The sequence below is a fragment of the Hydra vulgaris genome, chromosome 06 (assembly GCF_038396675.1).
Source record: "Hydra vulgaris chromosome 06, alternate assembly HydraT2T_AEP".
NCBI lineage: Eukaryota > Metazoa > Cnidaria > Hydrozoa > Anthoathecata > Hydridae > Hydra > Hydra vulgaris.
Window position 1 is genome coordinate 50,382,101 of NC_088925.1, and position 16,005 is coordinate 50,398,105.

Consider the following 16,005-nt stretch of genomic DNA (forward strand, 5'->3'; position numbering starts at 1 on the left):
TAAGAAATGAATACGTAAATATTCCTTAATACGTAAGTTGTTACTTAATAAAGAGCAAGTATGTTGGAAATTTGATACTAAGTTTCTGAATGATTCAATGAAAAAGTTTTAACCAAAAATGTTAAACTTAATAACTAATTAATAATAATTATGCAATTAATAATTATGTATTACTTTCATATTTGTAAATTTTGTGCATACTTATGTAATATGTCATACATTTCGTTTATATATGTGTATAAATAAAAAAATTGGAAGAAGTTTAGTTTGAGCAAGAGGCTAGAAAGCAATTGGTAAAACGTAGGGTAGGAAAACTATTAGCTGATCAAGAACTGAAGAGAAGCTGAAAGGCCTATATTTTAGTTTTTAACACTGTTTTTAATCATTAAAAATTTTTTTTTTTTAAGTTACGCAACCGGGTTTTTTTGTTGCCTAAAATAAATTTTAGGAGTCATTCATAAAGTACAGAAAAGGGTGAGGGTTAGAGAAAGGCTTGTGTTTAATAGCGCCGTAAGTTCATAGTACGTGATAACAAATTGCAAAATTGGTCTTCCAGCTCACCCATTATTGTTAATCAGCTATTTTCTAATCCCCATTGCCATCCGGCACAGTCGGAATTAAAAAGTTTAAAAGACGTCTTATTTTTATTTTTTTTTATTTTTTTTTATCAGATTATTCGCCTCCCCAAGGCCCGAGGGGGCCACTACAGTCGAGGAGGCTACTCATTTTTTTGTGTTTTTTATTTTTTAGTTATTATTCGTGGTGCAACCCTCTCTCAACTCTTTAACTCCAAAACACAAACCTTGCCGAGCAAGACCGCTGCGCGGAGAAACTAAGTTGAGCGCGGTACTTCCAGGGACGTGGTGGGAGTTGAACTCCGAACCTCTCGCTTACAGAGCAAGCGCACTAACCACTACACCACTACCGCATTTATGTACGTGGTTGAAGCTTTTATTTTCGGTTCCAGGTATTCGTTTAAAGGTTGTTTTATTAGCTTCCTTTTTAAACATCATACTTCAGTTTTTGAAGTACAATGATTATGCCTTTAGTTTAAAGCTCACAAATTTAGTCCCAAGAAAACGTCTTAAAGATGTCTGCTTGGCGTCCTGTTTTTATACCACTTTATTTCGAAATGGATTTTTTTTTTTATTTTTAATTTTTTTTTAGATGCCCCAAGAAGACCTAACGGTCTTGTCAAAGAGCACCGTGGAAGTGCATTTAACCAGGAAGTTCACGCCTCCTTCCTTACCGTGACGCGATAATATGTCGAGAGCTCGTTTAGAACATGGATCTCCTGCTTATAAAGCAAGGGCTCTAACCACTGCGCCACGGCTGCACGATTTGTCATAAAAGGTCACAAAATGTATGTTCCGTGAAGACGTCCTTTAAACGTAGTGCTACCTTTAAAGGACCTTAATACGATAATAATTAAGACTTGGGAGCTCGGCGATAAGACTATTTTGTCTTCTTCTTGCCCCCGCCATGTGTATATTTTACCAATACGAGAGTTGTAATTATTTTAAACAGCAAACTTATAACTAAAAAAAAAAAAGTTTTACTGTGGAATAATATTTTTGTCCGATTGGGCTGATAAACATAAATACTTGTTTATATTTATCCACACATTTGAAAATAATAATATTCAACAGTAAATCTTAATTATTTTACTACTTTAGAGTAATTGCTGCACTTTCATTTTTAAAATGATTGAAATGATTATAGCTTCATTAGGGTATTATAGAACCGTGGTTTTTTCTAATCTCAATACTTTTTAAAAAGTTTTTGTTTGCATATTTATTTTGATTTATATAGATACTCTTATTTCAGAACTTATTTATTATCAAAAAATGTAAACTTAAGATATTACTAAGATAAAATATATTTATTACGTTACTAAATAGTAATTAGCAGATAACTTATTAGAAATAATTAAGGTTTCTAACAGCTGTTAACAGAAACCGAAAAACAGCTGTTTTTTTAAACAAAATTAGGAAACAGGAAACAGCGATTTTTTTTTTTTTGCAACCTATTTTTTTGTTTTTAATTTTTATATTGATATTTTTTCTAACAGAAAGGTAAAAAAAAAAAGAAGAATTTTTAATTTGAAAACAACCTGGCACTTGTTGTAACTGGCACTTATAAGAAAAACGCATAAATTAGTTAAAGTGAGTTTGATTTGGACTCTGATGATGAAGATCTGCTTGACAGTTTTGAAAATAATGACATACAGATTGTCCAAGTTGATTATTTAAAAATCGATTTCCATTCTGTTTTGAAAAATGCACTAGATGATGTCAAGTATCAGAAATTCGACCGTTAGAAATCAAATATTTCAGTCAAAAGTAACTTAAGCATTTGGACGTGAAATCGAATTGCACCTTGACTTTCAACATCGTTGCAATTCTATCCCACAATGATTGATCCTCTTATTAAAACAAAACTTTGTGTATTTGAGACATTAGCTTACTTAAATATGCTCGATCTGATCAATATGGCGGATTTTAATGCTTTGTTGATGTTGCAAACTTCCGTGGAGCTGATCAAAATTTTTTTGAGACACTGAGTCGTGAAAATTCAACACTTTTGACAGTTGATGCTGTTATTGGTTTTATGCTGGAAAACTTTTGAACTTAAATAACAATATCGAAAAAGAGTTAAATAAAAAACTCAAAAAGCGAACGACCCGCTAAAAAATGAGGCGTTGATTTGATGTTGATTCAATGTTTCTCGTCAACATTGATTCCATATTGATTTTTTGTCCAAAATGTTAGCCACTTATCAACGTTGATTTGGTGTTTACAAAAAACGTTGATCGAATGTTGCTTTTCAACGTATAATCAACAATCATTTTTTCCTGGTGATTCAACACTGATTTTTATAATAGCCGACGGTATTTTGATATCGCTTTTTGATGCATATATCAAAAAAATATATATCAACAGTTTACGAAATATATATATATATATTTAGACAACTTTAAAATGTATTCTACAAAATAGAGTGCTCAATGTTCTTAAAAGAACTGAGCAATTATAAATTAGTAGAAAATCACTTAAGAAAATTTTTTTTCATTTAACACTGTATTTCATCGATAAAAAGACTCATCAGAAATGCACTCATCAATAAAAAACTCAGTAAATCTGATGAGTCTTTTTATTTATGAAACACAGTGTTAAATGAAAAAAAACTTTGTTAAGTGATTTTCTACTGATTTATAATTTATATATATATATATATATATATATATATATATATATATATATATATATATATATATATATATATTATGTATATATATATAAAATATTTGTATATAAAATTTATACATATTGCTCAAATCTTAATTTGTTTTGTAAAAAACAGGCTGTAAATAAAAGATTTAGCAAAAAGGTTATTGATAGAGCAATTCAAAGCTAACTCAAAAGAATAATGAAAGAAAGTAGGCACTACATTAAGAAAGTTTTTTTATTGAATTTAACACAAAATTTACATTTTCAAACAATTTATTTAGCGTTTGCAGCATTGTTCATTTTCAAAACTTTTCGATTGAGTCGTGTTCCTGATTGACTTAAAAATTTCGAAATGCCTGAATAACATTCGCAAATTTTTGCATCATGATGCTGTCGTGTAATCGCATCTAAATCAAAAATTCAAATCAAATTTGAAAAAAATCAAACTGCAGAAATTATAGCAAATAGTTACATAAATGACTGACTAGGATAAACAAAATATATTTCCTGTGAAATAAAAAATCTAAAAAAATGCATAAAACCATTCTTACCCACTATCATATGATACAGGGTGTATGTTTTAAAATTTATCTTCAATGAACCACCCGAGACATTAAAACAGGCCCCAGCGTCCTTGCTCATCAACAACTTTCCAAAAGCAAAAGCCGATTTATATTACCTCCACAACGACTAAGAGAACTTATCTATTATTAAAAAAATAAAAATTACTTAAGGGTCAGAACACATATTATGTTTATTCTATATGAATGAAATTATCTTAATTTCAATACATGGATTTTTAAAATTGACTCTTGAATCACTTTTCTCTTTTAACTATTTTTGCCATCTCAACGCAACTCAACGCAAATCTTTTTTGAAAATCTTTAAAAAAAAATGTAGTAAAATAAATAATATTATTATTATTTATGTAAAATATTTTGTAAAAAATTAACCATGAAAAATTACCTAAATGGAAAAAATAAATAAAACTTTTATTTAATTTACCCTGGCAAGACAAATGTTTTTCTTTGCTATCCTCTTTATCCAAAACACAATTTTTAGAGCCATTTTCTACCTAGGTGTAGATAAATTATACATACAAAAATTAAATAAAATTTTTAAACATTATATAGTGATTTTTATTTAAACTTGTCAACAAACATATATTTATAAAATATTTGTCAACAAAATTATATTCTATAAGATATAGTTCTGATTTCTATTAATTTTTTTACTGCACACGCACACAGATTTTAATTAGAACAAAAGCAACATTAGGACTTTTTTTTACCAATATATTTGAAGACAACATCATTTTCCCTTGAGATAGATTAGTTTCTTTCGAGAAGTCATTGTTATTTTCAGCAACTGAAAAGCTTGCTATTTCACTGTGTAAATGGGGAGTTGATATTGATTTAAAAACATCTATAATTCAATAAAAAAAAAAGCATTTTATTTTAACAAACCATTATTTTACTTTTACAAAAATAGTTAACCTGCTATATTTGGAATCACGTTAGATGTTCTTTAGCTATTTGAACTATCAAAATAGTATCTTCCGTATAGTTCTTCATCACCAATCACAATATCTTAATCACTTTCATAAAATGTCATTGCTGTCTTTCTCCTTTAATATAAACTTTACTTTATAAACAAAAAAAGTGCATGATTTGTGTAATTCTTTATTGCAAAATTTTTTATTTGTTAAAAACTAATTTTAGTAAAATTTACTTTTGCTTTGTCCCTTTTTTCTCTTCGATGTCAGTTTCAATATTTGAAGTATCTGCTGCTTTCTCTAAGTGTGACTGAGCTTCTTAATAAACACAAATCTATGTACATAAAATCATTTATCAATATCTAATGAAGATGTAATTGAAATTTTTGCGGCAACAGCAGGTCCTATGAGAATGGAGTGCAATTGGTGCACCGCATAAAAATTAATGAATTTTAATGAAAAACCCATGAAAATTAATGAATTTTTTAATTTTTAAAAAACACTAAAAGTTAAAAAAAAAAACTAAAAACATAGTTAAAAAAACTTTTTTTAATCGTTGGAAATCTTCTTTAAACATTCTAAAGACATTCAGAACATATAATTTAAACAAATGCCCGTTGGAATATTGGATTTAAAATAAGTGATATTAAATGAGACTATAGTCATATTGTAAAGCAGGCCTAAAATAAATTTGCACCAGCACATGATTATCCTCTTCAGTGCCCTGGTCAAAACATACAGTTCAATATCTAATTCAATTATTTTACACTTTTTTATAGTAACATGCAAACCTGTAGTGTATAAAATCCTAGCAGGGTATATCTTCCAATCAGAGGTTGATGCCTGCAAGGTTGTGACAGCTTTACGAATCGCAGCGGAACTTTTAAATGGCAGCCAGAAGCATTTCCCATCATTTTTCATCCAACTTTTAGCAATCACTTCCACTTCTTTAATTTTTCCATTTAAAGTTCAACAATGGCAAATGAAATTTCAATATTCTGGTGCAATTTAATTCTAAACAATCTTATATAAGTTACAAAATAAAATTAAAAATACATTAGAGATTAAAAACAATGAACTTTGTAAAACGCTTTTTAGATTTATTAATGTAAAACACCAGTGTAAATATTTTATTATTTCTATAAACATACCAGATATTTGTTTCACACAAAAAATTTATAAATTAAAATGCATTAAACTCACTTTAAATTTGTTCAATGAACTACATATTTGACAAATTTACAACAAATTTTACAAAATGACACATGCACAGACATTCTTTAAAAATTGATGGTCTGCAAGTATAATCAAAGTTTGTGTTTTTAATTCAAGAAATCAGTGATCATAAGCAATATCACAATGTCTAAGCACAAAAAAAGCATAACCACCTTTTTAAACAGGTATCATCAAGCCTTTCTTCAAAAGTTCTTTTTTTTTCGGAAAAATTGTTTTTAGGTTGGCTAATGAATTTACATAACAAACGTCTAAATAAGATGTTTCAAAACAATCAGGAAAAAACTTTCGAACTGAATGAGGATTTAGAGCCTTGCATTTTACAAGATCTACCAAAACCTCTTCTACTAAAATAAACCATTTGTCTTGAATAAAATAAACTCTGTCTCATAGATTTGATGTGATCTTTTTATTTACCACTTGGGAAAAAATTTCTTTACCATTCCTTTCTCTAAGAAAAATATCCAACTTTTTTCTCTCATCTAATTGATTCACTATTTGGGCAACAGTCTGATGTGATTTTTGCACCATTTTTTTAATTCAACCCAAAAAGTTTTCAAAAGGAAAAGCTGATAGATGATCAAGACTCTCCCCAAAGTTAACACAATCATCAGCTAAATGAATCATGCTATGAACATTGTATGTTACCAATATCTCCCCATACAAAATTTGTACTTCTCTGACAAACTATATAAGCAGCTGTTTAGCAAATGCCACTAACAATTCATTTTTGGCCATTTTATTAGAAAGCAGTATGTGCATAACAATTGAAAGAGAAATAAATAAGTCATAGTTTTATTTATTTTTCCTTTTTAAAACAACTGGTCCAGCATAAAGCAGAATAATCGAAACTCTGTTGCTTTCCACTTCTCAAGTTCATTTAAAGAGCGTGGTCTATGTTGAAAGTTGGATGGTGTATAACTTCGTAAATTTATGAGTTCATTTGAAATACTGTCTTTAACAGATTGACTTATTCTAATACATCGGGGACCTTTAAAATTTATTTTCTGGCGAAGTGATTGAAAACATCAATATATCACTGTGCACATCTTCAGAAACTTCAAAAATCTTTTGAATGTCTAAATCTAGATGAACGCAATTTCCTCTACCAACAATGTTGCACTCTTCAAGAAGATATTTTATTCTATTTTCAGTATTTCGTTTTTCTTTCATAAATTCTCTCATATATAGGCTTCTGTCATATTTAGGCATTATTATCTTTATTTTATTACATCACAAAAGGCATTTTTATTCTTATACAGAAAAAATCAATTTAAATTGCATTTTGTACTACATGATTTAAGTTTGCAGTCAGAATTTATCAGGCAAATACTTGCAGCCATTAATAACTTGCTATGATAATAGTAATGTTATTATAATAAGCATTAATAAGCCAAATTGCTGCTAAGTTGTGACTTTTTCATGTTAAATTGTTAAAATATTTATATTAAGATGTTCTATTATCCTCAAATAGTTAAAAAACTACCCTAATTTCATTAGGATAATCTTTATTCAAGAACTGAAAAAATAATTACTTAATAAAATATATGTTTTTCAATAAGTTTATACTCATTTTATACCGTATAATACAATTAAAATTTGAACAAACGTTTTATAACCACCAAAAATAACAAAAAAAATCCCAGCAGAAAATGCTCAGCAAATTACTGTTAGTAAACGGCTCAATAAATTTGTTTTTTGTCAACAGTAAATCAACGAACGCTCAGTGTTTGTAAATAAACGTTGATTTGCTGTTGATAACATTGCTGTTGCTACAACATCCATTTATGGTTGATCGCCGTTGATCGCTAATATCAACGCAAAATCAACGTTGATCAACATCAAATCAACGCTTCATTTTTTAGAGGGGAGTGAAAGATGGATTAACGATGCGATGAGCTTATTAAGATCACTAGGAGATCCAACGAATATTCCATCAAAAGACACTCTGCTCTTTGCTGGAAAATTAGCAAAAAGAACTTTCGGTTTTCGAGGAGATGAATAAATTTTCTGATTATGGTGGTTTCAAAGGTCATCAGGCTATGATGGTGAATATTCCATCAAAAGACACTCTGCTCTTTGCTGGAAAATTAGCAAAAAGAACTTTCGGTTTTCGAGGAGATGAATAAATTTCTGATTATGGTGGTTTCAAAGGTCATCAGGCTATGATGGTGAATATTCCATCAAAAGACACTCTGCTCTTTGCTGGAAAATTAGCAAAAAGAACTTTCGGTTTTCGAGGAGATGAATAAATTTCTGATTATTGTGGTTTCAAAGGTCATCAAGTCTAGCTTCACCATCTTTTAAGGAAGAGTTGAATTTATTGCTGAGAAAAAAAATTTGCAAAAACTGTTTGAGGTTCTACTTAAAATTAAACCGACGTTCATAAAAGTTAAAGAAATTTTTTCAATTTCAACTTACTTTTGCACAATGATTCAATCTCGCCTTTCGAACGAATCTCCGAATTCACTCGTGTTCCTTAAATTTTACTATAATGAAAAATAATGCTAGATATTGGACTATTTTGTAGCAAATTTTACAAAAAACAGAAAACTGATGCTAACAGCTATTTTTTTTAAATGTAAAACAGAAAAATTTTCTGAAACTGTTTTCTGAAACGACCTGTTTTCTGAAACGAAGTGTTTTTGAGAAACTCTAAAAATAATTAAATAATTAAAAACAGCTAAGTACACAATTTTAATATTAATTAAGATTCATTAAGTTTGGATTTATTATTAGATAACATGTCAAGTAAAGAGTTAATAAAGCGGAAAACGGTTTATCTCTTTATGGAAAATACACGAACTTTGCGTTTTAATAAAAAGGATATGTTTAATTGAGTTTTTTTTAGCACAACTAAAAAATAAAAAATAAAAAATTGTTAAAATTTTATTCCTTTTGGATGTCTAAAATTAAATGAAGTTAAAATTTTTTTAAATTAACTAAATTTAGGTAGGGGAGACCGGGGCTAGTTGGCCGCAGGGGTAAGTTGACGAACTGCGTTTATCTTCAGAGCCTTTTATCAAAAAGTGATAAAAATTACACAGAACTAACTGACCATTTCATAATTCACTATAGTATTGTCAGGATTCGTGCTGTTTATTGAAAAAAAGGTTTTCGGGGTAAGTTTGCAAAATTTTCACGGGGTAAGTTGACTCATAGCATTTACTATAAAAAAAAAATGTTTTTATAAAATTAGTTTTTTTTTTTTAAATTTTTAACAATATTAAAAAAATTTATTCTTACAAAAAAATTTAAAAAAATTTTTTTTTTAGGTTTTTTTTTTCACTGATGAAAAGTGAGCTACTGTTTTGGCTGTTATACGGACTAATATTTGGTACCAGCTAGAAGTAATATTAAATTTTGGGATAAAATTGTTGCACAAATTAATAGTTAAAAAATTTCTATTAGTTTTGCACTTAATAGTACATTAATAATCATTTTTATAAATTGTGCCGACTTACCCCGTGGGAGGTATGTTGGAAAAGCCCCAATAATTTTTTTTTGTAAATGAATGCAAATTTTATAAGTTACCCAAATTCATACTCATTAAGACTACACTTTAATATTTTCGAAAAATGTGCTGTTAGGGCTACAGAGCTCATAGAGTAAAAACCGAGCCAACTAGCCCCGGTCTCCCCTATAGAATTTTGCTTCATAGTTGAGGTATCATTTTTTGGTATGACGATACTATACAAACGTAAAAAGGTAAAATATTAACTAAAAAAAACAACATTTTTAAACAAGTTTTAAGTTATGTATTTAATTTCTAACCAGTTGTATGCCTGCAAATATAAGGGGAGAAAAAAATAGTTTCTTCAAGTTTAAAATACGTTTAATTGATTTATTATGAAAGGTTTTACTTATTTGAATGTGATAAACACAAAATTTGAAATTCGGCTCGTTAGAATTAAAAAGTTTAACCTCTTAAGGTTTATTTAGTCTAAGTTCAAAATTTAAAACTTTGTGTGATATACATCACCCTTATTTTATAATGCGGTTCTCAACCTTTACATTGCCGCGACCCTTTTAATACAACCCCTATGATATAGCGACCCCAACTGTAAAATTATTTACGCTCATAGACCTAAGTAACTGTACATTTGCTATTGTTGTAATATAAAATTATATATCGCAATATAAATTTCCGCATGTACAGGAATTATTTTCATTGCGAAAAACTGAACATAGCTAAAGTTTTATGTTTAATCACAAAACATTATGTAATTACATTTTTTTAAAAATAGATTTCTAATTATAATTAAATTACAAGTAAATGAATTTTATCTTTATGACTTGCATTTATATTTAATTTGTACAATAACATCATGTTTTACATATTAGAATAGAGACAAAAATCCCCATATTTCGATAGTCTTAGGCGAACCCTGGCAAATTTTTTTTTCTTTTTTTTTTTTTGTAGTTATTTTAGGTGCTCCCAGAAGTCCTTACGGTCTTATCACAGAGCACCGCGGGAGAGCATTTAACAGGAAGTTCACGCCTCCTTTCGTACCAATGTCGCTTGTTGGCTTGAGCTGGCATCAAACCTAGGACCTCTGGGTTCTGAGCCAGAACTCTAACCACTGCGCCACGGCTGCTCAAATCGCCATTCGAACCCTGGCGGGCTCGCGACCTACAGGTTGAGAACCACTGCCATAACACCATTAAGTTAAAAATCTGGTCTTTAATTTATCAGAGATTGTTGCAAATATATGTAAAATAGCGGGACCCCATAATATGCGATTTCAATAAGTAGCAATATTTTTACTTTAACTAAAAAACATAAAATCAAACATTAATGATGTTTGATTACATGTTTTTTTTTTCTTGATTTTTTTATCTTGTTTTTGATTTATCATTTTGAACAATCATTATTTAATGTTAAAAAATTAGGAGGAATTTTTTCAGAGTGGGACCAATCAAGTCCATGCTTCAATTTTAAACAACATTAGTATAAACGTTTTATAAATTTAGTATAAAGTTTGCAGAATGTCTTGAAGTTAGCTATCTATATCTATCTATCTATCTATTTATCTATATATATATATATATATATATATATATATATATATATATATATATATATATATATATATATATATATATATATATATATATATATATATATATATATATATATATGTATATATATATATATATATATACATATATATATATATATATATATATATATATATATATATATATATATATATATATATATATATATATATATAACATATTTCACATTTTCATAAACTGTAAACCAACTTGTCACAACTTTATGTTTCTCCTAATTAGGGTTGTTATCAATTAATCGAAAAAATAGAATGATTAATTGATGAATTGTAATAGGAGAATAGCAGGCATTTTAGAGTTTTGCAACTTTATACACTGGACTTTCGACACTGGAGCTAGAAACTGTTTCATTTTTAACTAACTGAATAAGCCATGACTTCCACTTATTACTAATAAAAAAACTATAAACCCCGCGTTTTACTTCATAATGGTATTACACATCCTTTTATTAGAGCCTGCGTCAGGAAGCTCATTAGTTGCACAAAGTAGTTCTCAAAAGTTAGTTTCCGCCTATTTTTAAGACAAATTCTTGTCCTGGGTTAATTCTTACAAAGTTAACAGCTTTAGATAAAACACCATTTTCAACTTCGGCGTGGAGTGGAGCTCCAAAAAAATTAGACGTTTTATGTGTATGAATATCCATAAGAAAAATGGAAACATGAATAGTTTTGGTATGATAAAAGTAAAAAATACAATGCCAGCTACCAAGGCAGTTGAGATTGTTATTAAAAAACTAGAGAAATTTAGTTTGCAGTTCAAAACCCACACAATCGCTTTTATAACAGATGTATCGTCCGAAATGAAAAATATGGACAATTACTTATCATCAAGCTTGTCATAGTCATGGCATACATCTGATTGTGTTAGATGTCTTATATGCTAAGCATACTGATTTAGTAAAACCTGAAGACAAATATTTTGAAAAAGAACTTGATAACTTTTCAATAAGTGATCAAGAATGTGATAACAATGGGAAGATTTTATACAAAGTGAAGTACAAAGTTGGCTTGAAGTAGCCCCTTTTGATTACAAAATGAAATTTGTTTAAGATTTGTATTTATTACTGATATTCATTTTTTGACATCATCAATAAAAAAAGTTAGAGAATAAGGCCTTTTTTTTTGGAAAATTACCTATAAAAAATAATTTTCTGCAAAGAGAGTATCAAGATAAACTGAAAAAGGAAAAAGCCACAGTAGTTGATATAATTACACGCATGAACTCAATGTTTGCAATACTGAAGAGGTTCTTGGTATTGAAAAAAATTTTCAATACCAAGAATTGGAACAGCAAGATTGGAATAAAATTGATGCTTTGAAAGGATTTGAATTTTTATTTACTTAATTGAAAACACAATCAAGTGATACTGGTCACACTGAAACGCTGTTATGAAATTCTAAGAATCAGTAAGTAGAAGAATATTTGAACGTCCTAAAGTAGAAGACTTGTTGATATTTAAATGATCCCAACACTTACCCAAAAAATGCAAAATAAAACGATCAATAAGAAATGAACTCGCTAAAGAAATTATTCATCGTTTATTTCTCATTGATGAGAATGTAAATTAAAATATTTTAAATGAAGTGAATGAGGCCACATATGAATGTACTGAAAGCATTACAAAAAAAGAAGAATTGAGAACATCTTTAAATGATGAAACGATTGATTTGTTAAGCTTTCTTTGCTCATATCTTTTACAGGAACAAAATGGACCTAAAAAACTGTTATTGGAATTAACTTATTTTGAGACTTTTATGTTTTTTACTAATATTAATGAATTACTAACTAATTATAATATAAAATAATATCAAACTTATTATGTTTTCTTCAACTTTATAAATTAAAATTTTTTACCATTTTTAACCAATATAATATTATAACCATTCTTATTAATTACGCCTGAATATTTTATTACTTTAAACCAAAATGAATTTGTATTAAAAAAATAAATTCAAATAGTATTATTTAATTTGTAATTAAAGAAAAACTTCTTTATTTTAATTTTTGATAAATTAATCAATTTTTTTTTCGATTTTTTTTCTCACCAATCGTTAATCAAAAACTTTTAAATATGATTAATCGCAGCAGCCCTAGTAACAAACTCAAACCATGTTTCTTCAAACCTTCCACTGGTCTTCTTATTCAGGCAAAGAGAATTTGGGAACGCTTATCTATGGACTTTATTGGGCCTTTACAATCCGTCACAGCTAATATATACACCCTCGTAGTAGTAGACAAATATTCACGCTACCCATTTGCATTCCTATGTAAGGACATAACAGCCGACACTGTGATACGACATCTTTTCAGTCTCTTTTCATTACTTGGTGCACCATCATCTATACACACAGATCGTGAAGCCCAGTTTGAAAGTATAAAAGCAAAAGTATTCTTAAATAGAAACGGTGTTATTAAAACTCCAACTACTTCATGTCACCCAAAAGAAATGTGAACGAATAAATAGAACAATACATAAGGCTGTTAGTCTGGCCCTGAAAATATAAAGTCTAAGAAAAGATAGATGGGTGATAACATTGCAAACGGCTCTATCTTCTGTAAAAGAACTTTTGTGTACTGCTACTAACGAAACACTCCATCAGAGGATGACGAAGAACGCTAATCAATTATAAGTATAGGTCTACCAAACTTCCTTACAGAACAGGATTCTACAATCCTATATTGACATCAGATACAAATAAAGGGAGATCCACTTGTTGATAGAGTTCAACTTTTCGAATAGTATCGCTCCACTTCGCACGTGTCAAATTTAAAAATGGAAAAATTGATACATTTTCGACAAAAGATTTCGCCCCACAACAAGACGTAAATCCATTAACAGAACCAGTCCAGCAACAGTCTGATGTCTTGAACAATGAAAAAACCGTTATTAGTAACAACATCCACATTTCTGAAAATAAAAACCGAGACAATTTAAAGGACATCTAAAACAAACATAAGAAGAAATTCAAATTAAAGACACCAGTTATACAAAATTGATCATATTTATTGCTTATCTTTGGTCTAACTATTCAGTCACAAACCTTCAAAAGCAATTTTTATATATCTTATTATAAAATTGGTGTTCCGTATTACCCTACGTACGTGAGTTAATTCCGAACACACCTTGGGGTAATCACAAACACTATTGTGTAATAACATATAAAATGCTATTGTAATAACTAAGTGCAGAAAAAGCAGACAAAACCTCTGAAAAAGCAGACAAAGCCATAGATAGCAACATATTTACGCATCAATAATCTATAAATTAATACGAACAATATATTTTGTGTGTGTGTGTGTGGTTGTGGTCAGTGGGTGGTACCGTGGTGGTGTACATCAGGAAGAAACTGACTACAACTGCCGGAAGAATTATTAACTTAATAATAATTTGTTGTTGAGTATTACCTATACTGTTCGTTGTACATTTACCAGAAAGTACAATAGGTGCATTAACCTAACGAGTATAATATAAGATACGACTACGGACTAATAGTCAATTCTAAAAAATATAAATGAATAAAGTTAAAACTAATCGTAAAGGAGGAGCGGAAAAAATTAGAGATAAACGAATTGCCGAACTGAAAGCAGCAGGAAGTCATCCAAAACAAAAGAAATTACAATTTTGTTCAACTATCAATACACGAAGTGGTAAGTTTATAAGTTTATATAATTCAATTCTGAGTGGGTATGTTATAGATAGTATATGTATATAAATAATAAATATATATGAAGACATGAAGTACCTTAAGTTCTTAAGTACCTATTTTAATTTATATTGCATTAACATTTTTAGATAACTTTAATGATGATACATCGGAATTCGAAATAAAAACAAATAATCCTATATTTTCAAGTGTAAGTATTAAAGTATATTATATACCTACTAGCAGTCTTGTTAAGTATTCGAATACTTGTATTTAAATACTTTTTTTGTATTTTAAATACTTTTCAAATTCTTTCAACCCGTGTATTTTTAAATATTTAAAAAATACTTTGTTTTGTATTTTTATTCGAGAATACTAAATACTTTTATTCTAGTGTTCAACTCGAAATTCCAATTACCAATTTTTCGTAATATACTAATTTAAATTTTGTTATGAGAATTTATAAATAAGGTTTCCCAAAACACAAGCAGATAACAAAATGACTGAAACCCCTATCTGCTCCTCTCTACCATGGCATACGGGACACTTGTACTTACTACTTATTAGAGAATTATATTTAGTCATTGAAACATTTATAAATAAGTTTAAATATCTATACATTTGTATATCGTGTTAGTTAAATATTATATATTAATAATTATTAATAAAAATAACATTTATAATATGCAATTTATTGAACTAAAAAAAAATATTTGTTAAGTATTTTGAATATTTTTAAAAAGTATTTGTATTTATATTCAAATACATTTAAAAAGTATTCTAAACAAGACTGCCTACCACATTAAAATATATTAAATATAAATAAAGAAAAAATTTACACAAAGGTATTTTTTAAAAAAAACCTAGCTATACACTTTTATTTTAATATTGTATTGTAGACTATAGAATAAAAAAACTTATGTTTCTTATTCAAAATAACTTATATTGGAATTATCATTACAGGATCCTGTATGTACTAGTACATCTACTGTGCATAATTCCAATAACTTAAACATCAATGAAAAAAGTTTGGAATTAGTAATAGAATCTGATGAAACGAAAAATCCTACATTTTCTAGTGTGAGTACAAAGTATTAAAGTATCTTATATACCATATTAAAGTATATAAAATGTAAATAAAAAAAAAATGTACACAAAGATATTTAAAGAAACTAATACTTTTAAATAATTTTGTGTTGTAGTCTTGTAGACTATAAAATACAAAAAACTTATGTTTCTAATTGTTTGATTGCATTAGGTAGAAGATATTATTATACGTTCTAATATCAATATCAATAGTATTATAGATGATGAGACAGGTATT

General features: G+C 28.3%; 1 protein-coding gene and 2 long non-coding RNA genes across 5 annotated transcripts; 2 read left to right on the forward strand and 1 right to left on the reverse strand.

The window, feature by feature from the left end:
• Positions 1-3,451: 3,451 nt before the first annotated feature.
• On the reverse strand, positions 3,452-7,708 carry LOC136081946 (uncharacterized). 3 transcript variants are annotated; one of them, XR_010639265.1, is made up of 8 exons: positions 5,517-7,708; positions 4,962-5,059; positions 4,727-4,857; positions 4,522-4,655; positions 4,236-4,305; positions 4,022-4,112; positions 3,782-3,934; positions 3,452-3,637 (listed from the first exon to the last, which is right to left on the reverse strand). It is a non-coding gene; the product is annotated as an uncharacterized LOC136081946 (long non-coding RNA). The 3 variants fall into 3 exon arrangements; XR_010639266.1 differs by lacking the exon at positions 4,022-4,112 and having other exon boundaries at positions 4,522-4,618; XR_010639264.1 differs by lacking the exon at positions 4,022-4,112 and having other exon boundaries at positions 5,517-7,690.
• Positions 7,709-13,108: 5,400 nt separating this feature from the next.
• LOC136081476 (uncharacterized) lies at positions 13,109-13,489 on the forward strand. Its single transcript, XM_065798792.1, has one exon. The coding sequence runs from the start codon at positions 13,109-13,111 to the stop codon at positions 13,487-13,489; it is 381 nt and encodes a 126-aa protein (XP_065654864.1).
• Positions 13,490-14,558: 1,069 nt separating this feature from the next.
• Positions 14,559-15,760, forward strand: LOC136081067 (uncharacterized). Its single transcript, XR_010638859.1, has 3 exons — positions 14,559-14,685; positions 14,831-14,892; positions 15,645-15,760. It is a non-coding gene; the product is annotated as an uncharacterized LOC136081067 (long non-coding RNA).
• The last annotated feature ends 245 nt before the right edge of the window (positions 15,761-16,005 follow it).

Bases quoted from the DNA above. Each gene is read 5' to 3' on its own strand.
- LOC136081476 (XM_065798792.1), top strand. From the start codon at position 13,109: ATGATTAATCGCAGCAGCCCTAGTAACAAACTCAAACCATGTTTCTTC.